This window comes from the organism of the source record quoted next, unplaced genomic scaffold, assembly GCF_019419815.1.
Source record: "Pyrus x bretschneideri cultivar Hongxiangsu unplaced genomic scaffold, Pyrus_bretschneideri_v1 Contig7, whole genome shotgun sequence".
In the NCBI taxonomy this organism is placed as follows: domain Eukaryota; kingdom Viridiplantae; phylum Streptophyta; class Magnoliopsida; order Rosales; family Rosaceae; genus Pyrus; species Pyrus x bretschneideri.
Genome location: NW_025999809.1, coordinates 9,794,529 through 9,818,675, shown reverse-complemented (window position 1 = coordinate 9,818,675; position 24,147 = coordinate 9,794,529). Strand labels below are relative to the sequence as shown.

General features: G+C 36.4%; 3 protein-coding genes across 6 annotated transcripts; 1 reads left to right on the top strand and 2 right to left on the bottom strand.

Annotated features, from left to right (window-relative positions):
- Positions 1 to 2,862: 2,862 nt before the first annotated feature.
- Positions 2,863 to 13,954, top strand: LOC103945161 (protein NAP1). Of its 3 annotated transcripts, XM_009355696.3 has the most exons (24): positions 2,863 to 3,058; positions 4,168 to 4,604; positions 4,705 to 4,779; positions 5,203 to 5,283; positions 5,962 to 6,042; positions 6,175 to 6,254; positions 6,797 to 6,881; positions 7,123 to 7,248; positions 7,394 to 7,501; positions 7,711 to 7,755; positions 7,836 to 7,978; positions 8,229 to 8,361; positions 8,508 to 8,618; positions 8,739 to 8,817; positions 8,981 to 9,174; positions 9,765 to 9,910; positions 10,449 to 10,530; positions 10,639 to 10,749; positions 11,024 to 11,149; positions 11,247 to 11,386; positions 11,492 to 11,588; positions 11,671 to 12,662; positions 12,916 to 13,128; positions 13,291 to 13,954. In XM_009355696.3, exons 2-24 carry the CDS (start codon positions 4,191 to 4,193, stop codon positions 13,772 to 13,774), a joined length of 4,146 nt encoding a protein of 1,381 aa, XP_009353971.2. In that variant the 5' UTR covers positions 2,863 to 3,058; positions 4,168 to 4,190; the 3' UTR covers positions 13,775 to 13,954. The 3 variants fall into 3 exon arrangements, with proteins under 3 accessions (XP_009353971.2, XP_009353972.2, XP_048429690.1); XM_009355697.2 differs by lacking the exons at positions 2,863 to 3,058; positions 4,168 to 4,604 and having other exon boundaries at positions 4,728 to 4,779; positions 5,952 to 6,042; XM_048573733.1 differs by lacking the exons at positions 2,863 to 3,058; positions 4,168 to 4,604; positions 4,705 to 4,779; positions 5,203 to 5,283 and adding an exon at positions 5,404 to 5,423.
- A 730-nt stretch (positions 13,955 to 14,684) lies between these two features.
- On the bottom strand, positions 14,685 to 17,774 carry LOC103945163 (probable arabinosyltransferase ARAD1). The gene is made up of 3 exons (XM_009355698.3): positions 16,757 to 17,774; positions 16,138 to 16,503; positions 14,685 to 15,285 (listed from the first exon to the last, which is right to left on the bottom strand). Exons 1-3 carry the CDS (start codon positions 17,690 to 17,692, stop codon positions 15,097 to 15,099), a joined length of 1,491 nt encoding a protein of 496 aa, XP_009353973.2. The 5' UTR covers positions 17,693 to 17,774; the 3' UTR covers positions 14,685 to 15,096.
- Positions 17,775 to 19,304: 1,530 nt separating this feature from the next.
- LOC103945164 (MADS-box protein FBP24) lies at positions 19,305 to 22,325 on the bottom strand. 2 transcript variants are annotated; one of them, XM_048574278.1, is made up of 7 exons: positions 22,035 to 22,325; positions 20,936 to 21,023; positions 20,676 to 20,840; positions 20,291 to 20,332; positions 20,155 to 20,196; positions 19,767 to 20,037; positions 19,305 to 19,567 (listed from the first exon to the last, which is right to left on the bottom strand). In XM_048574278.1, the coding sequence occupies exons 1-7, from the start codon at positions 22,220 to 22,222 to the stop codon at positions 19,563 to 19,565; spliced, it is 801 nt and encodes a 266-aa protein (XP_048430235.1). In that variant the 5' UTR covers positions 22,223 to 22,325; the 3' UTR covers positions 19,305 to 19,562. The 2 variants fall into 2 exon arrangements, with proteins under 2 accessions (XP_048430235.1, XP_009353975.2); XM_009355700.3 differs by having other exon boundaries at positions 20,957 to 21,023.
- Between the last annotated feature and the right edge of the window lie 1,822 nt (positions 22,326 to 24,147).

Sequence of the window (24,147 nt, the reverse complement as noted above, 5' to 3'; positions counted from 1 at the left end):
CACGTTCTTATAATAGTAGCACTCCAAATCACAAGGCTCCACGAACCACAATTGTGTTGAAAACTCTCTCATTTGGACTTAATGAGACTCTCTAATATTTAGTACACTCTGTATGATTATGTAAAACAATGAAAAGTTATTTTGTGATTATAGGAGGCTTTCCTATTTATAGAATGTGAAATACTTCTTTGAAAAACATGTAAATATTCATGAAAAGTCAAAAGTTACAACTCTAATTTCCATTCAATTAATAAATTTAATATAATAATATTATTATTAAATTTTCCAACACAAACAAGAATCAGATAAGCAACCATATTGGAAGGACAAGCTGGAGGTACCTTTGTCATATAATCCATATTAACAAAATCTGCAAACTTTTGGAAACTAATCCCAGAAATAAACCTCAATTATTATCAATTAAACCTTCTGAAGAAGATAAAGGGAAAATTATGATTTAGGAAACCTAATTTAGAAATTATCATAAAAGGAAGAGTTAACTGAGTGATTGAGTCTGCTCATCAACTGAAAGAAGAACATAAGTCAATAAGTCCTCTAATAGTCAATGGGGAGTTTGAAGTCTTGGTCAATGAATAAGTTCTACCCAATACCATTAGGAAAAAAATCACTATGGTGCCGCTTGTGTATGAGATGTGACTTTTATTTTTCGTTTTCATTTTGAAAGGTCTTCTTGATTAGGTGTAACTTCGGTTTTTTAATTTCATAAAGTATCATGACGAATTGTTGAGATTTCTTTAAAAATAAAAATAAAATAATTTATTATAATGAAAGATTTTCATTTTTGTCAAGCAAAAATTGACAGGTAGTCTATTATGTCTTGTTAAACCCACTTGAATGATTCAAAATTGACTAGTGCCCATTTGGAATTATTTTAAGGAGAGCCAAAATCACACTTGACGAAAATGTGCTTCTCCGTAAAGTCACTTGAAAATTAATTCATGCAATTTTATAAAGAAATACTTTTTCGCTACGATTCATTGTCAAAATTAGTCCAAGGTGCATATAATGGGCCCAACCCGACCCATATTATCCTGCCAATATGTCGATCTAGAACCATTCCTATTAGCATTGCATAAGCCTATGGTTAGCTTACCTGCGACCTAATCCTAATTAGGCAACTTAATTATTATCAGAATACGGACGGCCATAAAGATAATCATCCTTATTGGAAGAAAAAAATCTTTGTATTATTATAGTCGAATTTTCGCAGTTTTGAATCCTACAATGATCTCTCACAAATCCCCCTAAAATTGAAAAAAATGATAATTATAATATAATGATGGTTGCTTAAAGTCCAAGCCAAGTATGTCTTCCACCTCATAAAACAAGGAGTGCAGCCTTCAAATATACGCACACGACATAGCAACATAGCTTGAAAGATGAACAAGTCCACTAAGGCCTTCCACAGTAGGTCGGAAAAAGTGAGTGTGATACCCGATATATTGAGATCATATAGAAATCACACTGAGTTGGAAAATTCGAGTGGGGCCGTCATACTTTGCTCCATAACTATTGCAACATTCTCCTCGTAGTCTTAGCATACAGGTTCAACTTGAGGAGAATGTTGAGATTTTTCAGCGGGTTCTTCTTCATTGGAGCCCTTTTGATCCTTCTTGGAAGTAGAGTTTTCCAATTGGCTTGATGATAGATTAAACCTCATCAGAGTTGATGATCCTGGTCATAGCAGTCTTGTAGTATCCCTAGGAACGAACTCATGAGTGTGATATCAACATCTTAAACTCACACTAGTGTAGTAGAAGTGTAATGTGTATAAAACTCAGGTCGCTTGATTCTTATATATAGATATCATGCTTATTCAAACTATCGTGGAAGACCTAACAACATCTTGTAAGTCAAACTGCTAAGATAAATATGTAACAAAGTTAATATGTAGCAATATCATGCGTGCCACTAACTAAGATGTATAGATATAATAATATATATGGTCTTAGGTTAATCATGTGTTCATGCTATCTACTCAAACTCAAGTGATTGCTACTAAAATGTACTTCAAAGCAAAATGATTTTCATATCTATTATCTCTTACCAAAGGGTATAAATTCATTTATTTTCTATTTTTTTTTATATATTGAGGCATTTTCACATGTTGTCGTATTCTTACCTATGATGTAATAATTTTAAAGAACTTATTTTATTTTTGTAACAAGTTATTTAACCAAAATTTAATCAAAATCAAGCTAGATTTAACCAAAACTTAATCCAAATACAAATTTGACACAAAATTTTCATTTATAAAAGCGACATTGGAAAATTGAGAATTTGCCAAAGTAATGCAAGCGATAAATACTTTTAATTACTTGAGCTGCAAACCTCATACAAAAATGTCACGACTTTAAAATCACGTCATTGCCACCCTCACATTGAGAAACAGTAAATTGGGATGTTATTGCCAAGAACAAAGTAGAAAGCAAAAATGTAAAAAAGAAGTGAAAAACAATAAATTCCCAATTTTTCTTCCGACAAGGATTCTTTTTATTTGGGGGATCAATCAATCACGTCCGTTCATTGTACATCCTGGATTATAAATCATTAGATACTATTTATATTCAATTTTAAAATTTAAATAATTTTTTACGACACGATGTACGATAAACAGACGTGATTGATTGATTTTTTGATCTCCACAAAAAGAATCAGGAGGGGATCCTCTTCCTTTTTCTTTCACCCTACTTTTTAACCGTTTGGAACTTTTGAGAAAGAGGAGAGAAAATAAAAGAAACTCACCTGCTCCCCCGCCTGTAATACTAATTAATTAAAAAATAATTTACCATTTTTTGTAAATTTTTTAATATATATTTATTAAACCAAATTCCCAACTCTCCCACTAAACCAACCACGCTTCTCTATCTCTCTCTCTAGAGATGCATTCATTCTTCTCGTAGTGGAGAGCTTCTCAAATCGAAATTCACAGCACAGAGAGAGAGAGAGAGAGAGAGAGAGAGTCAGATCTGAGCTCCATGATCTTCACCTGCCTCTGCCTGCTCTGCCTTTCAAGTTCGCAGCTTTGACTTGTACGGTACTACTACTCTCTCTCTCTCTCTCTCTCTCTCTCTCTCTCTCTCCTTCCCTGTATTTGGTCTGTTTGGCTGCCGAGAAAATGCGGGGAAGAAAAGAGGGAAACACAGTCTGAGAAATGACAATTGTAGTGACAATGCTTGTAATTTTCAGTTTCAGTTTGCAATCTTCTTGTTCATTTTCTGAGCAGCCAAATGGGATTTTTATTTTCATTACTTGATGTAGTGTCTGTTTGGTTAGGAAGACTAAATGTTGTTGCTTTTTGTTCAAATGTTACTAATTCGGTTCAGTTCCAAACTGCGAAATGCTCTATATTCCGGAAATTGTTCTAGTTTTACTAATTTGCTAGTTTGAACTCATTAATTGAAGGGTTTTCCCTGCTGGTGTATCGAAAAGGAAATAGTCTAGTACTAGTGAGGTTGTCTTATTTTGTTGAAGTCTGTTAATCCGTCAAATCGGCATTTATTCGTTGCAAAATGAAAGAGTGGAACCATTGTGCAATAATGTAGTGAACAAAAACTTAATTCTTGAGTACTAAGGAGCTGGAAGGCTGTATTGTTTGAAAATAAAGCAAGATTCTGCCCCTCATTTGGTTGCTCAGAAAGGACGAGAAAATGAATGCTAAGTTTCTTTTTCAAATTTTGTTACTTTCTTTGACATTTGCTTGTTTATTTTTGTCAACTGCTTGAAATCAATGTAGAACAGGAGAACTTCTAAGAAACAGATATGTAGGAGTTTTGGGGTTCATTTGGAAGGAGTAATTCCAAATCTAAGGATTTAGTTAACATTGTATAGTTAAAGTATTTGGTTAGCTTATTTCTAGCCCTATAGATTTCAATTTGGAAGAAAGAGAAGGAAAAAAACGAACTTGAAATGATTTCTAGCCTCGTAGATTTCAATTTAGAAGAAAAAGAAGAAAAGAAATGGACTTGAAATGATTTCTAGCATATATTAATTTCAAATTTATATCAAACAAATGAATCAGTTATCTTAATGTGTTCTATGACTAGTGCTTTGTAGTTTTTTCTTACTAATTTAACATTGTTATCAAATTTGAATTCTTTCTTACTCTATAATATTTTTGACTTCAAACCAAAACTTGAAATGCAGTTTTGTCTTGATTTCTCTTACCAATGGCAAAATCGAGACAACATTTCTCTAGCCAAGATTCATCACTGTCACCAACTTCTGTGCGATCACGAGAATGGGAGGGTCCCTCAAGATGGACTGAGTACTTGGGTCCAGAGGTAACTTCTCCAATGAATTTGAGGAGCTCCAGGAATTCTGGTCCTGATGGACAGGTCCATAGTTCAGGCGGCTCCCACAAAGGCTTGAACATGCAGTGGGTAGTTCAACTAACTGAAGTGGCAGAAGGCCTTATGGCTAAAATGTATAGGCTGAACCAAATTTTGGATTACCCGGATCCAGTTGGCCATGTATTTTCAGAAGCATTTTGGAAAGCTGGTGTGTTCCCAAACCATCCAAGAACTTGCTTGTTACTCTCAAAGAAGTTCCCTGAACATTATAGCAAGTTACAGCTTGAACGCGTAAGAATGGATTGGTTTTCATTTAAATGTTAGGTATTCCTTTGTTAGTCAGCGTTACTGAGCTAGCCAGTATTGCTAATATGGAAAAGTATTGATGCAGATTGATAAGGTTTCTTGGGATGCCTTGCAAGAAAATGCAGAACTTCATTTACAAAGCTTAGAGCCATGGATCCAGGTATGAAGTTAGTATATTTACTTCTATTATTCCATTATCTGCATTTTCTATAAAATGCTTTTGCAGAACTATTAGTTTCCTTTTCAGTGCTTATGTTTTTGGTGATAGATGGTAGTTATCATCAGTGTCTAATTGTGCCTGTTTCATCTATCTTTTTATAGAGGAGTTAGGTATCAACTATTACTGAAACCTAAAAGGCTAAAACCTAATTCTTAATTTGTGGCGAGTTTATCAACAACAATTTCATGAATGATTTGTCCAGGAGCTTTTGCACCAATGGTTACAATTAATTATTTTTGTTGGGTGGTGGTGGTTTTCATTTGAGAGATGGTCTGCAAATCGCTAGCTCACTTCCTATTATAGATTTACGATGACCATATGTTAGATGCAGTCAAATAATAGCTTTTCTTTTGCATGCAACAGCTGCTTCTTGATTTGATGGCATTCCGAGAACAAGCTCTACGACTTATATTGGATCTGAGCAGTACAGTTATTACCTTGTTGGTGAGTCTCTTTATCACTTATTTTACCTCTGAATTATAGATTGTGGGTGGAACAATGATATTGACACTGTTTTGTCTTTCAACTCTATACACCGTGCCAAACAAATTGATATCTAGAAGGATAGGATTGATGTGAAATAGGTAAGTTTTTCTGATATCTCCGTCTCTTACCCTCACTGATTCATGTTGAAAGTGTAGATTGAATAAGTTGAACAAACCTTGAAACTGATTATGTAAGCAAGTGAACTGTTCACAACAGGGTAGTCTAATTAGTAAGTGTAACAATTCTAGTAGAAACAGATGTATAGGGCTTGTTCAAACTAGCCATATGTGAATATAGATTTGTAGTCAGAAATTTTTATTTCTGCTTTTCAGACAGAAGAAGAACCTCAATATCTATCTTACACCTTTTTGGCTAACAAACGCAATGTTTCCATGTAACTGATTTGATGACATGCAGCAAAGGTGAATTGATAAAGTGCTTCCCACTATATGCATTTGAGTTTATTAAGAAGTGAACAAGTAATTAAGGTCACATCTCACATTTTACAAGGGAGTTTGAGAAAATAAAAATAATGCTTGCATTATTTCCTTGGAGTTTAAGTTTGTAGATGATATTGTTGATTAAACGTAAAGGTTTTACATGGCATCTCTAATAACTTCGTGCAGTACTTTGCAGCCCCATCAGAACTCGCTTATACTACATGCATTTATGGATCTCTTTTGTTCCTTTGTACGCGTTAACCTTTTCTCGGAGAAGGTAAGTTAATTACCATTCTTCGTCCTCTTTTTTTCAATATGTTTCTTGTCATTGTCCATTTTTTGAGTCTTACTTGCTTTGTCTTAATACATACATGTACTGACTGTTCTGCTAACACTATGCTTATAACAGATACCAAGGAAAATGATGCTACAAATGTATAACCTTTTGCATTCCATGTCAAGAGACCAAGATTGTGATTTTTATCATCGGTAGGAACTAAGTTACTTGTTTTTGCTGCATATTATTATCATTCAAATTATTTTATGATTATTCTACTTACTATGTTCTTCTATTAGAGGATCAGAAAATGTTTAAATGGAATTCTAGAAATGACTCCATGAAGCACATGGGTAGTGGTTATAGGCTTCTGCATAACTGAGTATATGGAACTTAAGAGTATGACCTTGTTATATTCATGCATGAATATCTGTAGGTAGATCTGGTGTACCATGTATCATTGCATAACCAGTGAACAAAAGTCCCCACCTCCCCCCACCAAAAAAAAAAAAAAATTAAATAAATAAATTAGGCTTGCAAACGAACTTAGTGACTTGCCACCCAGTCATCAGTCAGTTGATCTGAGGCTCAACAAGAAGGCTCGTGACAAGCTTGGGCTCTTCTGAGCTCATTGTTGGCTCAGCTTGAGTGCAGCCCTACCCCCAATATGATATTCATCTTAATGGGAAATCCCTATTCTTATTGTTCATGCTTAAAACTTCTGGTCTTATGTTTTTCTTTCTGTTGATAATAGGTTGGTTCAGTTTATAGACAGTTATGATCCACCGTTGAAAGGATTAAAAGAAGACCTAAATTTTGTGAGCCCACGTATTGGAGAGGTTAGTTTGTGTTTAATTTATCACTGTGGTTTTGATAATTATTATTTTGTGGCCACGGAATAAAGAGGCGTACCCGAGTTCAAATCCCCACTCCCCAAATGTCGTAATTGATAACAAATTTGTCTATAGTTACAGTGTGTTTGGTTAGTGTAACTGTACACGTTTTTATAGAAGATGATGTTGATAATAAGTCAAGCACAAACAATTATATTGCCATTGAGTTTCATTTTTCTTTTGCCAGGTGCTAGAGGCTGTGGGACCTATTATTTTTTTGTCAACAGATACAAGAAAGCTCAGAAATGAAGGTTTTTTAAGTCCATATCATCCTCGATATCCAGACATACTTACAAATTCTGCTCATCCAATGGTAAGACATTTTAACTTTGTAATTTTAATATTACCAAAAATCTCCTAAACTGTTTCTCCTTTTTTATATTGACAATCTGAATGTTTTGTTAGAGTAATGGTATTGCAAACTGCATTATATGGTTAATGTTATTTTCCATTTGCAGAGAGCTCAGGATCTAGCAAATGTCACCTCTTATCGTGAATGGGTATTATTTGGGTATCTTGTTTGTCCTGATGAGCTTCTTCGCGTCACTAGCATTGATATTGCTTTGGTAAACCTTACACTGTTTGATTTCAAATTCTCTTGCCAATTTTATATTGAATAAATTGAGCGTATCTTAAGGGAAGAGAAGATATGCATGTTTTGGCATTTGTTTTAGGAATTTTCTTTAGACGTGTAGGTGCTTTTTGTTATATTACCATGAATAATGTGTTTGGCTTTTTTTTTCCCTTATTTTTGTTACACTTTTGTGGCTTTCAGGTTGTATTGAAAGAAAATCTGGTTCTTACATTGTTCAGGGATGAGGTGATTTTTGCTGTCAGTTTTCTGTCGCTGAAATACTTTAATCGTTTTCAGTAGTTAATTGTTGTAACGTAAACATGCAGTATATACTTTTGCATGAGGATTATCAGCTATATGTCCTGCCACGAATTTTAGAATCAAAGAAGATGGCAAAGTCTGGTCGTACGAAGCAAAAAGAAGCAGATCTGGAGTATAGTGTTGCTAAGCAAGTCGAGAAAATGATAAGGTACGTACATAACACGAAGTCTAAATACGAAAACCAAGTTGAGAAATGATAAGGTTCGTACCTTATCATTTTCTCAACTTGGAACTTGGAACTATACAATTCTCATTTGCATGGATCCCATGTTGGGACATCTGTATTCATGTTTCAAATATAAATCAGTACCCTTAGTTCCCATCAAATGAACTTTCTTTATGATTGGCAATGTTTGTGTTAGTGCATTGAATGCATTAAAATTGGTTTCTTCATGCAGTGAAGTGCATGAGCAAGCATTACTCTCATGTGATGCCATTCATCATGAGAGGAGAATCTTGCTAAAGCAAGAGATTGGAAGAATGGCGCTTTTCTTCACTGATCAGCCTAGTTTGTTGGCTCCAAACATACAGGTACGTTTTCATTGCAGGCTTCTATTAATGTGCTTTTGGAAACGGTATGCTCAACTGCATTTTTTTAAATTTAAGTAGAAAATTTTGCACAATGAAACACTCTAGAACTTGTTGATAATATTATGATGATTTGATGTATTCTACAGATGGTATTCTCTGCCTTGGCTTTTGCTCAATGTGAGGTCATCTGGTATTTCCAACATGTTGGGATTGCGTCATCAAAATCTAAAACCACTCGCATGGTACCTGTTGACATAGTAAGCTTAATATTTTCCCGTATCTAATATCTATTGAGATCCATCATGATCAATCTTTTATCCTAGTATTTAACCTGATAATGAAGTGCTTGATTTTAACCTTGACGATTTCATTTGCAGGACCCAAGTGATCCAACTATCGGGTTCTTATTAGATGGAATGGACCATCTGTGCTGTTTAGTACGCAAGTACATTGCAGGTTAGTTTGAACTTAATGTCTGCCATGCCATTTTTCTGAACAGAGGAAATATGATAATTTCTATATTAAGAAATCTTCATGTGTATATTTTTCTCAATAGAGGAAATAAGATAAATTCTATATAAACTTATATTACTGCATTAAGATATTTCTTCTTGTGCAGCGATTCGAGGTTATGCATTATCATACCTTTCTTCTTGTGCTGTTAGAATCCGGTCTTTGTTGAATACCCCTGGGATGGTGGCTCTTGACTTAGATTCAAGCTTGAAAGGTCTTTTTCAGCAGATTGTTCAGCACCTTGAAAACATACCAAAACCACAGGGTGAAAATGTATCTGCCATTACATGTGATCTAAGTGTAAGAAATCTGCAGACTATGCTCAGTTTTCTTTAGAATAAATCTTCCCAGGTTTTCAGATGCCGAATTGATATTTCTTGTAGATTCTGAGAGATCACTTGCTTGTGTTTATTTGGCACCTCTGTTGGATATAAAGTTTTCCATTTGCTATTTCATCACTTTAATTTATATCAAAGTGCTGAAATAGGTGTAGACTACTTGTTTGGTATAAATTATAAGGACTATAAATTGTGATTAATGGGAAATATTTGAGAGATAGTGTCATGGATATATTCAAGTATGTTAATTAGTCAGAAGTGCCAATCCCGCATGCCCAACAATTTACCACAAAGCGTTATCAGAGTTTTAAGGTGGATCAAATTTTCTTTTAATTAATCAGAATTTCTTTTAATTAATTAGTTTATGCAATCAGGTCTATTCAGTTTGAGTTGTTTTAACTTATATTTGTTAGCATAGTTCCTAATGGTATTGCTCTACGTAAATAACTGTTCTCAGTATTGTACTCTTCACTCTAGGATATTAGTTCTCAAATTATTTAGGTTTTCTTTTTATACATTTTTTTAGGCATGAATTTTGTGATTACTAAACAGGAATTTCGAAAGGATTGGTTATCAATATTGATGATAGTCACATCTTCCCGGTCATCTATAAACATACGACATTTGGAGAAAGCTACAGTTTCTACTGGGAAAGAAGGCTTATTATCGGAAGGAAATGCTGCATACAATTGGTCCAGGTGCTCCTTCTGACTTTGTTTTACCCGTTGTGATGATTTTGTAGTCCATCATTGCAATTAGTCAATTACATCGATGCAGATAAATATTGTTACGAGTTAACAAAAATGCATGGAACAGTTGGAGAAAATGGTAATTAAAATCTTATTGGTGATTCCTAGAAGCTATTCTAACTGGTTCCATTTTATTCTCAAGTGCTGTTAATCTTGGGATGCATGAGTCATCTTGGATATTTAAAGGGAAAAAAAAAAAAAAAAGAAGAAAATAATTTGAACATTTTTTATGTTACCTATAGGAGCTAGGATAGCACAATGTTTTGCCTGAAAAGTGAAAAACATTTAATGGATTCCTTTCAATATTGTTTAGCATAGTATGATCAAAATAGTTTCACAGCTGATATTGGAACATCTATTTAGCAGTTCCTGAAGTAAATAAAATGCTTCCAACTTCAACATTTCATGATTAGATTAACACATGGCTGCACATGCATTTGAAGGTGTCAAGGTGACAATAATAACACACGTATATGTTTCAATTTAGATGTGTTGACGAACTGGAAACTCAATTATCAGAGCATGCGAGTCTTAAGAAATTGTATTTCTACCATCAGCACCTTACAGCAGTAAGCGCTTTCTCTCTTTAGCTGTAATTGGTTTGATAAGTTCCCATTTAGTGTAACAATAACTTGACACAAATTAAAATTGTTTTTGTATTCTTTCTCCTGAAATAGGTCTTCAGGAATACTATGTTTGGCCCAGAAGGTCGCCCACAGCATTGCTGTGCATGGCTTGGCGTTGCAAGTAGTTTTCCAGAATGTGCTTCCCCAATTGTTCCAGAAGAGGTAATCGATAAACTCAATTTCCTCCACGCCCCCTTAAAACTTTCTATACATATCTACAGTCCCAACAAGCAAATTGCAATCATTGTTTTAACAAATTTAAAACACAAAAACTTCTTTTAACATGCTCGCCAAAAATTCATTACTAAGTCCTGTATTGAGACAAAATAAAGCATGTTATGATGTTCGGATGGTATAGCTTAACTTGCTTCAGCATGCACATGGATGCATGAGACCAGAAATGAAATGACCGTGCTTAACTCCTTACTGCAAGCAGGTAACTAAAATTGGCAGGGATGCAGTCCTTTATGTTGAATCTCTGATTGAATCAATAATGGGAGGACTCGAGGGATTAATCAACATACTTGATTCCGAAGGAGGATTCGGTGCCCTTGAGATCCAGGTAATCACTTTTATCTGATCTAATTTTGAAATAACAGGAAATAAGAAACAGTTTATTCAATTAGGTTTTACAGAACTAATTTTGAGAAAATTTTCAGCTTCTCCCGGAGCAGGCAGCGTATTATATGAATTATGCATCCAGAGTATCAAATCTTTCAGCTAAATCTCCAAAGGGCCCATCTGGTTTCCCTTTTCCTGGTCAGGAGAGTCATCCTGAAAATAATACTTCTATCAAAATGTAAGTCGTTAATCATCATAGTTTCATGCATTGTGTGCTCTCTTTTTCGGAGTCCAATATTTTGACACAGCTAACAGTGCCTTTGCTTTTTCTTGGTAATGGCAGGTTAGAAGCTGCAGTGCAGAGACTGACCAATTTATGCTCAGTTTTGAATGATATGGAGCCTATATGTGTACTAAACCATGTTTTTGTCTTAAGGGAGGTAAGTAAACTCTTTTTTCTTCAACCACAAGATTACGTGATTCTTGCATTCTACTGAAGTGTACCAATTATTATATTCACAGTACATGAGAGAATGCATCCTTGGGAACCTTAGGAGGAGATTGCTTTCAGCACTTAAAACTGATAATGATCTCCAACGGCCTTCTGTTCTGGAGTCACTTATTCGCAGACACATAAGCATCATCCATCTGGCAGAGCAGCATATTAGCATGGACCTAACTCAGGGTATTCGAGAAGTTCTGCTCTCAGAGGCCTTCTCAGGACCAGTTTCTTCTTTGCATTTGTTTGAGAAGCCAGCAGAGCAACAAACAGGATCAGCCACTGAGGCTGTTTGTAACTGGTACATTGAAAATATAATCAAGGATATATCTGGTGCTGGAATCCTTTTTGCTCCAATTCACAAATGTTTCAAGAGCACAAGGCCTGTTGGTGGATATTTTGCTGATTCAGTCACCGATCTTAAAGAATTGAAGGCCTTTGTTCGGATTTTTGGTGGCTATGGAGTTGACAGGTTAGACAGAATGCTGAAAGAACACACTGCTGCACTTTTAAATTGTATCGACACAACATTGAGATCGAACCGTGATGTGCTAGAGGCAGTTGCTGGAAGCCTGCATTCTGGTGACCGAATAGAAAGAGACGCATCAATAAAGCAGATACTTGATATAGACACTGTGATTGGGTTTTGCGTCCAAGCTGGGCTGGCCTTGGCTTTTGACAGACTTCTAGCTGAAGCTTCTGGAGCTGTGCTCTTAGAAGGTGCACCCTTGATACATTCATTGTTGACCGGTATAGCTAAGCATATACCTGAAGAAATACCTGAAAAGATAGAAATCAGGAGATTGAGAGGGGTGGCAAACAATTTTGGTGTAGTCTACGATCATGATTCTCAGTGGGTGAGATTTATCTTAGAAGAGGTTGGAGGTGCAAACGATGGTTCATGGAGCTTCTTGCCTTATTTATTTGCCACTTTCATGATGTCAAATATTTGGAATACAACTGCCTTCAACGTGGACACAGGGGGATTCAACAACAATATCCACTGCTTGGCAAGGTGCACTTGCATTTACTTTCACCATTAAGTAGAATTATATTTTACGCTAGATATTTCTGAATACAAGATGGGATTCGTGATTACTTAAAGTTCGTCAAGGCAAATTATCCAAACCCTTACCTATTCACTAGTGCTTAGTCCAACAGGAAAATTTTTGTTTATGTAGTTTCTTGATTCCTCCATGATCACTAAAAATTAATGGGTCTTTTTGCCAAATGCATTAATGCCTATCTTGGACAAATTTTGTTGGCAGGTGCATTAGTGCTGTAATTGCAGGAAGTGAGTTTGTTAGACTGGAGCGTGAGCATCAACAAAGGCAGTCTCTCTCAAATGGACATGCTGCTGATAATGGGGACACTGAAATTCAAAGCCGTTCGTCAGCTGAAGCAAGCATAAAATCCACAATGCAGCTCTTCGTCAAATTCTCTGCAGGCATTATACTGGATTCATGGAATGAAACTAACCGGTAAGTTCATTCGTCTCTTCTCACTTGTTCGGGGACATGTAATTCATTTGATTGTACGTAAGACCAAGACAAGATTTCGCTTGCTTGCACGCTCATGTACGTTATCTATGATTCTCCTACTTACCCGTGCAAGCTGCAAATAATTTCAACTGTTCTTCACAGATCTCATCTCGTAGCACAGCTAATTTTCCTAGACCAACTTTGTGAGATCTCGCCTTATCTTCCACGAAGCTCTCTGGAACCCTACATCCCATATGCCATTCTTCGTTCGATATACAGCCAGTATTATGAAAACTCTCCATCGACGCCACTTGCATTACTAAGTGGTTCACCCCGCCATTCACCTGCTGCATCACTCTCACATTCATCTCCTGGAGTACGACATCCTCGTGGCGACTCCACTCCTCAGTATGATTCAAGTCATTTCAAAGGATCATCATCCCATAGCCAGGAGCATGAAACTGACAGCGGAAGCTTACGGAGCACAGAAAGCAGGCTAAGGAATGTTCGTCGTTCCGGGCCTTTAGATTACAGCTCAAGCCGTAGTAAAGTTAAGTTTGTGGAAGGCTCAACTTCAGGGAGTACCGGCCCTAGTCCGCTACCGAGGTTCGCTGTCTCAAGATCCGGTCCAATATCCTACAAGTAAAAAACGAAGCGAAACCGAGTTAAAAGGTAAAAGGGATGATTGGTAATTTATCTACTCTGTAATTCTGTCAATGCCTCAGTTATTAGAGATAGATGGGCTAGTTCATACGAATTTTGACAAATTGTATATCTAGAGTGTTGCTGAAATATTAAGACAGAAATAAAATTTAATCCTATGTGAGTCGAGACTCGGCGCTGGGTGCTTCTTTATTCAAGGGAAATGATTTTCGCACAAAGAAACAAGAATGCGAGATGTGAAAAACCAAAAGTATTTAAAACATCTCTCTTTCAACTCTGTGGAACTGAACTCTCCTCCAAAACCCTACACACTACACTCTGAAACAAAGAGGAGCGGCGACGTGAGAACGACGATGAGTTTAGATCCAGAAGTCCGGGCGGCCTTCATTACAAGACAGACAGTAATTGATGAAGTTGGAACTTCATCAGCCTGAAATGGCCGCCCGGTTGAGGATCTGAAGCTGATGGCACACCACAAATTTTAATCTTAATACCATATGAGAAATGTGGCATGCTGAGTCTCTTAACCTGGATGTTAGAACACTTCGACGGAATCACCAGAAGAGATCTGTGTATTGTTTCTTTGTCTTGATATGTGACTGAATTGGTAACATGGTTCTCTATTGCGTTCGAGACGGTTTAGGGTTTGTTTGAAAATACTTTTAAAATGACTAAAAACACTTTTAAAGAATATGTTTGTAGGTTCCAACTTCCAAAAAGCAAAATGCTTTTTCACAATTCACTTGAATCCTACATTTTAATTAAAGACTGATTTCAAAAACATTTTCATAAAAAACGCTTTTAGCCGTCTTAAAAGCAGTTCCAAACGAGCTTTTAGTGCCAAAAATGGCTGCGATCGCAACATGTTTACGGATACAGGGCAAGACAATAGATGAAACAAACATGTTTTTTATTATCTACCAATGTACAAATGAATTACAAGTTACATGTAATTTAATTTTAATTTTCCAGCTGCTGATTCTTCATGACCAAGTAAAACAACGGTATCTACAACCACAGCAAATTGCTTAAGGCCCCGTATCGAAAACCCCAATCTGTGAAAGAACGAACTGCGTGTGTCATTCAGCTTCGTCATAACCAGCATAAAGCAGCAGCAGCTTATAACTAAACACCGACTGCTCATCACTCTTCCGAAGATGCATAAGCGAAACCTTCATGGCTAATTGTCGATCCAAGGTTTTCGGATCAAAATATGAAGCTCCAAATGACTGACAGAGGTGGAGCAGCCTCCTTTGAAGTAGATAGTGTTATCTGATTAATAGTCTCTCATTGACGAGAGTGGTATCATAGGCTAGTTATAATCCCGGTCTGGTTTGAGCAGAGACAAGAGCAGTCTCGCACATTCGAATCCCTCTTGACAAGTCGCCTGTCGCGGTTGATTGTCAATTTGATAAAGGGGAGCTTCTGTGCGATCTGGCGCCAGATTTCATTTACTGTTCCATTTGGTTCTCCATATTGAAAATAATGCTTCACCTATATCACGAAATTTAGATTAGTAAGGAATAACAATTTCCACTGTCATTAACTGTGCACTGGAATTACTTAGTAGATGACTCTTAAGTTTGTACCATTTTCATACACCAAATTGCAGTCACATATACGATGCACATAAAACTTGTGGAACTCTTATGCATCACATCAACACAACTTTGCCACAAAGTCCACCATTAAAATAATCTATCTAGAGTCCTAGACACTTGTCAAATATCATCGCAGGGTTCTACGGAGATGCGTATCAGTTTTGTGTTCAACCTTGCTCTTATACCCACATCTGTCCAGTGTCAAGGATGAACGAAATATAAAAAGAAAAGACCTTGCTGAATGCACAACTAACAGAGAATGCCAGAGTGTGGCCAGTGAGACAGAGATATAAGATTTCATGATTTTACCCTGTACGAGACCTTCCTAGCCGAGAAAACTCTATTATTTTTTGCCCCTTCTGCTTTCCCATGTGATTCAAGGAAAGAGAAATCGGTGCAACTATCCCAGTTCAAAAACTGAGAACCTAAGTACAGGGTTTACATCTCAGACACTCATATGATACAAGTCCTGTATCAGTTTGCATTAGTTTCCTTAGGCATGGTCATGGTTTACATATGTTTTCCATTTCTTAATCTTCATTTCGCCATAACCTTTTCCCCATGCTTGGTCTCCAACCAAATCAAATGTAAAACCTTCGAAACTGAAAATGAGTAAAAGAAGCAAGCAAAAACCGAAGCAGAAGAAAATTTGAAAACAATAGCACGAATACAGCAGAATGAAACTCGAAAAACATCAGAAAGAAAAGGACAACTGAAATCCCAAAATACAAAGATTTGGACTAACCTCATTCAGCTCTGTCTGGTATTCCAGAATTCTCTCAGTGGGAATTCCTCTCAGCACTGAGACTAAGAATCCTGGCTTTAAAGCTGCATTGGATTCTACAAATATTGCTATCTTTCTGTAGTCTATCACATCTTCGAATGGCAGCTCAATGCTATCGCTGACTATCACAGGCACGCACATGCTAACTATAGAATCAAAAAGTCGGCAGGCTGATGGAGTATCACCAGCAGGATTCAAGCAGAACTTCGACGTATGCATCCCCTGTGTAGCAGCCCGTCGACTCACTCTGGATTGTGTTCCATGCTTTACTATAACATCCTCTTCATTTTCAAGTAATTGGAATAGTAAATCACGTATCTTTCCGCCCTACACAAACACAAAAAAAGCCCCAAAAGTCACATTAGCTCAGGCGGACAGATAACTGATTCTAATATCAAACATTTACCCCATAAAGTTTCTTGATTCATATTCAAACCCGTAATTCATAGACTTAGATGAGAAGCAATCACACAATGCTTATTAAAAATGCAGCATTTCCAACAAACCCACAAGATAGTCCATCACAATAAACAACAACAATGATCAAGATAAGAAATTTAGTAAGCAACTGAAGATGTACCTCTTTTCGGAAGCGGTTGCCCATGAAGAACAACAAGGTGTTGCGATTTTCGACGCTGATATCCCCGGTGTAAATGTTGATGCGGTGAGAGTAAGGCACGATCACGTCCTTCACAAGCGATCCTTGGTCCTCCTTCAACCGCCCGAAATCGCAAACAAGCAACACACAGTTTTTCACTCTGTCAATCACTTTGTACAGAGCATTGGGGTCCGAAGCCATGATCACATGGTCTCGGCCATTGTTCCTCTTCCAGTACTCCTGCGCCTCCAGCCATTCAATCAACGCCACCTGATTCTCCTCGTCGCTGTACAACGGCTTCTCCGACCCGGAGGCCGGTCGGGCCTGGTTAACAATCAAGCTCAATGACGAGAAGAACGGCACGTAGAACAAGTCTGCCTCTTCCGGATCCAATACCTTCTCGACTGGAGACCCGACCCGTTCCGATTCGGGTTTGAGCAGGTCCTGGAACAGGTACCACTCGCCCATGTGCTGGTGACCCGGGTACTTGAGCTTCGAAACGTCGTCGTCAGGCCGGCCGCCGCGGGCTAACGAGTGATGCTTGATGACTCCGTAAGTGAAACGCTTCGGGAGATCGTAGAGATACACTTTGACGGGCTTTCCGGGAAAATTAAGCTGATTTTCCCGGGAAACAAACACGTCGGAGATCGAATTGGAAGCGGCGGAGGAGAAGGAGGGGAAGGCGTTCTCGAGCTTGGAAGTGGCGGCGGGAGTGAGAAAGTTGTTGAGGAAGGCGTAGAGGACAAGGACGCCGACGATGGTGGCGAGGGATTGCTTGAGGAGCGAGGATTTTCGCGCCATTGAGAGGAATTGGGTTAGGATTTGGCGGCGGCGGCGGGCATGGGGGAAGTTGGTGGAAGAAGGAGAGGAGGGTTTGGCAGTCTTCTTGGCTTTGCTGGATCGGAGCTCACTACTCATCGTACCCGTTGTTTTGGGGCCTCGGCGTACATGCTAACGTGCGCCAAGTGCGTTACAGGGAGGCAGGCATGTTTTCTCTTTAAGTGGCCCTTGAGAATTGAGAATGTATGTCCACTTACTACTAAGAATTCATTTAACCCCTTTTGGTAGTATTCTTTTTTATTTATAAATAAGAGCTCTTAAGTCTTAGTGTAAATAATATGATTTGTCAAAAAATATCATAATAATAATGGAAATTTTTAGACTTGCATTTAAAATATTGGGAGAATTTATGAATTTTTTTTATTGCAACGATGTAACAATTAAATTATGTTCAATCTACACAGCATGATTTATGTTTAATTTCTCGTGTTGATTAATCACACGATGATGGTTAGAGGAAGTTGAAATATCTATATAAGTTTTCTCAGTTTTCGAAAAAAGTGGACTGCCTTGACAAAGTTACCAACTAATCTCCTTTAAAAAACAGTTATTGATGTGTGTTGTTAGGATAAAATAGAGTATTTAAACAAACACATGAATATTCAATTCTCATTGTCACATTACAATATGTAAATTATTTCTCCCTTGGGAATGAAAAAAAATATGCAATTTGTCCCTTTCATTTATGTATGTGTACGCAAAACTAAAAAGAAAAAACATTTTTGCTATGTTGTGTGTTGATTATTCCTTTTTTTTTTTCTTAAAAAAATTAGCTTGTGGTTTCGACATGGCAGTCCATTTATTTGGGGATCGGAGAAATTCACAAAGGTATTTTAGGAACCTTCAGGCTATAAAATGAAGCGTGATAGTCATATAAATGGTAAAGTTTATCTTGTAATCAAAGGTTCAGCGAAGGACCTTAATTAATGGTGACACAGTGTTAGCTAAGACGTCTTCGATACATTTGAATCAGTTAAAGTGCAAATCAGTAAAGTGATGTTACAGTCACATTGAAGAATTTGTCTTACACGAAAGCTTGTGATCCAAGATTGAAGCAAAGAGAAATACAAGCAGGAGTCGCACTACGATTCCTAGTCTCGCAATGGAAGGAAAACTGTTGCCTAATCACACAAGCAGCATCAACGAACCTAGAAACAAGAGACAAACACTACCAAAACCGACTTTCTACTCATCAATCCATTCGTTTTATGACCCTCACATCGATCTGAAATAGGAAACAAAGAAGAAATGCCGTATACAAAAACATTTTGGAGAACAGTCAATTTTAATTTTTAACTACCTACTTCTGCTTACAAGCTGATAAACATGCATAAAAATTGCATCTTGTTTGGTCTTGATTTGTCTACAGCAGCTCTACTTCTATATATTTCTAGTACATTTTTACTAACTTCAATAATTTCTAAAGCATTAACTTATAGCAGTAGCTTGTAGCTCAGTTGGTTAAGAGCATTTGTTTTTGCACTCGAGGTCCCTGTTCGAATTCCCCTCCCGTAGATTTATGTAAATTATTCAATCGTTTGTAAAAAAAAAAAAAGGGATTACAAATTTTAAAGAAGAAAAAAATGTACACAATCTAGGTAATTAATTGTGCACCACCATGCATCAAGTAAGATCTCAATGATATTATAAACTATAAGTGATGACTGAAAAGCGAGTCTATTGTAAAATATAAGTGATTACGCACTGATCTATGATTCACTCATCATCAATATTCATGATATAAACATATCTTAACAAAAACCACATCATCTTTTGCTAGAAAACCACATCATATAATATTCTTAATAAGTCATATTTATAAATAAGTCCAAAAACCCTGAAAAAGTAGTTCAGATATTTGTAATATTCCAGCATGAAGAGGATTCAGTCACCCCTTTTTTCCTTGATGCATGCATGCCAGAAGCTAGCTATCCCTTCTCATAAATAGTCACTCTGCAGAACAACAAAACTAATAAGCATCAGACAGAATTATATTAGTGTTGTAAGCCGTGGTATGAATATGTAACTGGAAAAAAAAAAAAAAAAAGAATAAAAAATTAGGCTGTATATATCACCAGTGTAATTAATTAAACACTTTGTGTGATCATGATCAAATATATAATATGTATAACTGCTGTATATATACGTATACCGTATATAGAGGGGCCGCTGAGGTTGAAATCGAGAAGGCCGGGATGATGATGAGCAGGCTGGTGAGGGTAAGGGTTGAACTGAGGCTGAGGCTGCAAAGTAGCTAGCTGAAGCACACTGCTTGGTTGTTCTTCACCTGCAAATGGGAATTGATCGAGCACGTGTCGGTGCTCCTCAGATTTCGGTATCATCTCCAGATTCTCCAACTGCTCGTGAGCCTCATGATGCGCCTGCAGATCATGACCAAATGCTGCTGCCCGATGTGCCTTAATCTAAATTTCCATATACACATTTAAATTAATCAAACTTTTAACACTTCGTCATGCATGTTAATTTGTAAGCAACGTTTCGGAAATTTCAAAGTTAGATATAACCTTGCAGATACTCACCAGATGGAATAGTTTCTCATTTTCTTCCTCCCGCCTTTTGGTCTAAGTTTCATGACAATGCAACCCATCAGTATGTCAGATCATATTCACCAAAAAAGTGAATATATTGCTAGAGATCATGGGTTTAAAAACTTACCGTCGCAAGAAGATTGGCTATCTGCTGTTGCAAGACCTCAAACTGTACGCCAATTTCCAATTAGTCATTGGAAAAGAAAAAAAAACCAAGAAATTCATGAACAAAAAAGGTTAGCTAGGTAATCAAAACACGTGACTCATATACACTGGGATTTCAACCGTCAAATCATTGGTAAAATATTCACTAATCAATATCTAATGGTTAAAAGTCTTAGTTTACTGAATACACTAGATCATGGTAGAATTTTCGTGAATGGCCATCGACCAGGGACCTTCTAATGTGACCATGTTACAAATCATACAGTACCAAATTTAAACCTGTAACACTATATATAACATCAACTAAAAAATGTAGTAATTAGAAGACAATTGAAGATTAATTATACCTTCCTAGCTCGAACCTTGTTAACAGACGCCTCCAGTTGGTGTTCAAGCTCCACCAGATCTTCAAATCGAACGCAATTTAGATCCTCGCCTGTGTAGCGTTGCAAACTTAATTCCAGATGGTGAGTTTCTCTCCTCATTTTTCCCAACTCAGCATTCATATATTCCTATATATATCCACAAATAGAAGGTGTGTCACAAATAATTTTTGTAACAGAAGCACTTAGAACAATCATATTGGTTTTGAGTTGAAATTCAGTACATAATCACCGGGTGCATATACCGTGTCGTTGTGTTGCGGTATTCGAATCCCTTTAGCAACCTGGTACCTTTGAATAAGCTCCTCCACGCTATAAGACATACAAACAAAACCATGAAGATGATGATATTAATTAACATGAATTTAATTTCTAAAGTTGGATCACATATAGCTTAATTAGACGTGTAACATTATAACTAACAGACATATGTATGTCATATATTAATTTACATTTTACTCAGTAAAAATTTGGAAAAATAATTCACCAGAACGTGTCGTGCAACAATATTGGTTATGAGTGCCATAACGAAAATAAAAATCTGAAAAGGGATTTACCCAAAATTCAAAACGGAAAATGATCAAGTGAAAATAAAGAGTAAGATCAGACGGTAGAGATTGAAGTAGGTAGACATCAACATTCAATTGAAAGTCTGTGGCAGAAATATTTGTTGACCGTGAATTATCAACTATTTGTTTTCTTACTCTTTGTTTTTGCTGACATAGGACAGCATGAGTGCCTCAGTCAGAAATTATTAGGGTTTCGGAAACCCTAGATATGCAGATCTGAGCAAATAGCAAGTAGATGAACTCAATTGGTCAAATCATTTAAATTTGATGAGGCTATTGAGCCAAAACTGAAAACCAAAGCATAGCACTGTGTAAAAATCAACCTGCGGTGCTGAGAAAAAATAAATTCAAGGAAAAATAAATAAGTTACAGATTGGGAGAGAGATACTAAGATCAGATCATGCACAAGAACAGTGTAGAAAAAACGAAAACCCCAAATGGCAACAACAACAGTAAAACACATAGATCGGTGAAAAGAAAAAAGAAAGGAGAGAGAAGTTGTGATTTGAAACAAAGCAAACCCTGAAACCAAAATATGATCTTCTGTGTAAAAAGAAAAGAGAAACACTAATCAAACTTCTGTAACCATTAATTTGCAAACTGAACAAATACACACAAATTATGCAACCAGATCAGTAAATAAAACCCATCTAAGAAACACGTCGAATAAAGAAAAAATAAAACAAACCCATAAAAAGTCCCCAAGAAAGCAAGAAAATAAAACATACATAAAGTGGGAGGACTAGTTCATCACCTTGATGCCTCACTGCAGTACTGAAACATCTTGCCAGTGCTTGAGAAAATGAAAAGGCCGATCTGGGCATCACATAGCACAGAAAGCTCATGAGTCTTCTTGATCAGTCCTGCCCGCCGTTTCGCAAAAGTCACTTGCCTTGTGGTTTTGTTTTGTATCCTCGAAATTGTTATCTTGCCCCTTCCCATATTTACGTAATTTTTCTTCTTTAATTTGTAGGAAAAGCTAGAAGAAATTTATGGAACTCTGACTCTACCAGTGCTCAAATTCCTGATTTAGATCAAGACTCAAAAACCCAACAATTAGCTAGTTTAAAAATACATATTTGAGGGTAAAAAAAGCATGTATATGTGGATTATATATGGAAAAAAAAATTGTTTAATTATTAGTATGCTATAAGTACTAAAGGGTTCTTGTTTTTGTTGGATGAAAATAAATGATGAGAGAGTTGTACCCAATAAAAATCTTAAATGAAAGAGTCCTACAATAAACAAAAGAACTGTGATCAGAAGTAAGAACCTAGTTTTCTAAAAACCCTAATGATGACATATGTAGAAGAGAGAGAGAGAGAGAGAGAGAGAGAGAGAGAGAGGTAGAAGGAGGACTTTGGAAGCCAAAGACTTAGAGGGATTGCTGCTTTACCTCTGCTTTCTCTCTTTGCCTTGTTGAGTTTCAAGTTTGGCAAGATGAATTGTGGCAAATGAACTTATACAGAGACTCTATATTTAGATAACTTAGCTTGGCAATTGGCCCATCTTTCCAAACTATATTACCAAAATGCCTCCTTAGCATATGTAAATTCAAATCAATATGTCCAAAATGCCTCCTTAATTAGCATGGTAAGTTGACCAAAAAAAAAAAAAAAAAATAGCATGGTAACATTTCAACCACACCAAACATTAATCACAACCTTTGTTGATTTATTTACAATGGTATATTTAACCATGACTAGTAAACTCATCGTTTCAAGCAGTTCCATTTATGTATATACATCTTTGTTTCCGAGTTAATTTTGCACTAATTATATATAATTGTTCATCTTTATATACATTGTCGATTACCTGTTCATAATTTTTTTTTCCAAAAGATTAACAATTAATGACAATTGATATTCATATATATTCATACTGGTCAATTTTAATACAGATCGCAGGGCATAGAGAAGTACTCGATTGCACCTACTTGTGTGTACTGGTAAATTTTAACGCTTGCTTATTAAAATTGTAGGTTCGGGAGCACATGGAATTGCAGATGAGCAAAGTGGTCCATGGTCTGTAATCTCAATGCCTAATTAGAACGAAGAAGATCTCGCAATACTCAAGCATGCTGCACAGATGTAAGCTTTGAATTATGGGGGTATATACGTAATTTCGCGAGAAAACCTACAAAGTGTTGATGTCTTATTGCCTGCAGCGACTGTTAACCACCCTGCCCTTTTGTCTGCAAACTCAGCTTTCTGGATTTTGCTAAATCTGGAAAGCTTTTTAAAGTTGTGTGAGCAAACCAAGCTTCCTCGAAAATGAAATGAAAATCAAATACTTTGGACAATTGGCTCACAACAGTTTGACACATTGATGTATTTCGATATGGATCACAGATTAGTGTTAATAATGTTCTTGACTTAGTCATTAAGCATGATATGAAATTTATGTCACTTAGTACTACGGTTTAGTGGTATTTCTTTTCACTTATGAGTGAGAGATCTTAGATTTGATTCTCACCAAAGGTGAGTTTGTAACACATTATTGCTAGCTCATTGTGAGGCTAAACCCACCCCTCCTTCTAATTAGTGTAGATAATATATATATATATATATATATATATATTTATATGAAATTTCTGCTTATTAATCAAATGTATCATTAATCTGCAATTGACTCTTTGAAGCATCAGTCACCTTTGTTTTGGCACACGTATAAGTGAGTCACAACTTTAATGAACTATATGAAGTTTATACTAATTTTTTTTTGTTTTGTACACCTATATGTCTATTATGTATATGTGAATCTGAATTAGATTAGTTGGTTAATTAGGGCAATGTTCCACTCTCTTTGCACTTGAATTTGATTCTTTTTCTCTGTAAGTTAGAGTAATTTAAAATATCACATTCTAA

Bases quoted from the DNA above. Each gene is read 5' to 3' on its own strand.
- LOC103945161 (XM_009355696.3), top strand. From the start codon at position 4,191: ATGGCAAAATCGAGACAACATTTCTCTAGCCAAGATTCATCACTGTCA. The intron at 4,780-5,202 runs GTATGAAGTTAG...TGCATGCAACAG, and splicing joins GCTTAGAGCCATGGATCCAG to CTGCTTCTTGATTTGATGGC. The intron at 6,043-6,174 runs GTAAGTTAATTA...TGCTTATAACAG, and splicing joins TTAACCTTTTCTCGGAGAAG to ATACCAAGGAAAATGATGCT.
- LOC103945163 (XM_009355698.3), bottom strand. From the start codon at position 17,692: ATGAGTAGTGAGCTCCGATCCAGCAAAGCCAAGAAGACTGCCAAACCC. The intron at 16,504-16,756 runs GTACATCTTCAG...GTGTTTGTGTAG, and splicing joins GCAACCGCTTCCGAAAAGAG to GGCGGAAAGATACGTGATTT. The intron at 15,286-16,137 runs GTTAGTCCAAAT...TTCGTGATATAG, and splicing joins ACCAGACAGAGCTGAATGAG to GTGAAGCATTATTTTCAATA.
- LOC103945164 (XM_048574278.1), bottom strand. From the start codon at position 22,222: ATGGGAAGGGGCAAGATAACAATTTCGAGGATACAAAACAAAACCACA. The intron at 21,024-22,034 runs GTGATGAACTAG...TATGTCTTATAG, and splicing joins TACTGCAGTGAGGCATCAAG to CGTGGAGGAGCTTATTCAAA. The intron at 20,841-20,935 runs GTACTGAATTTC...GGATATATATAG, and splicing joins TATATGCACCCGGTGATTAT to GAATATATGAATGCTGAGTT.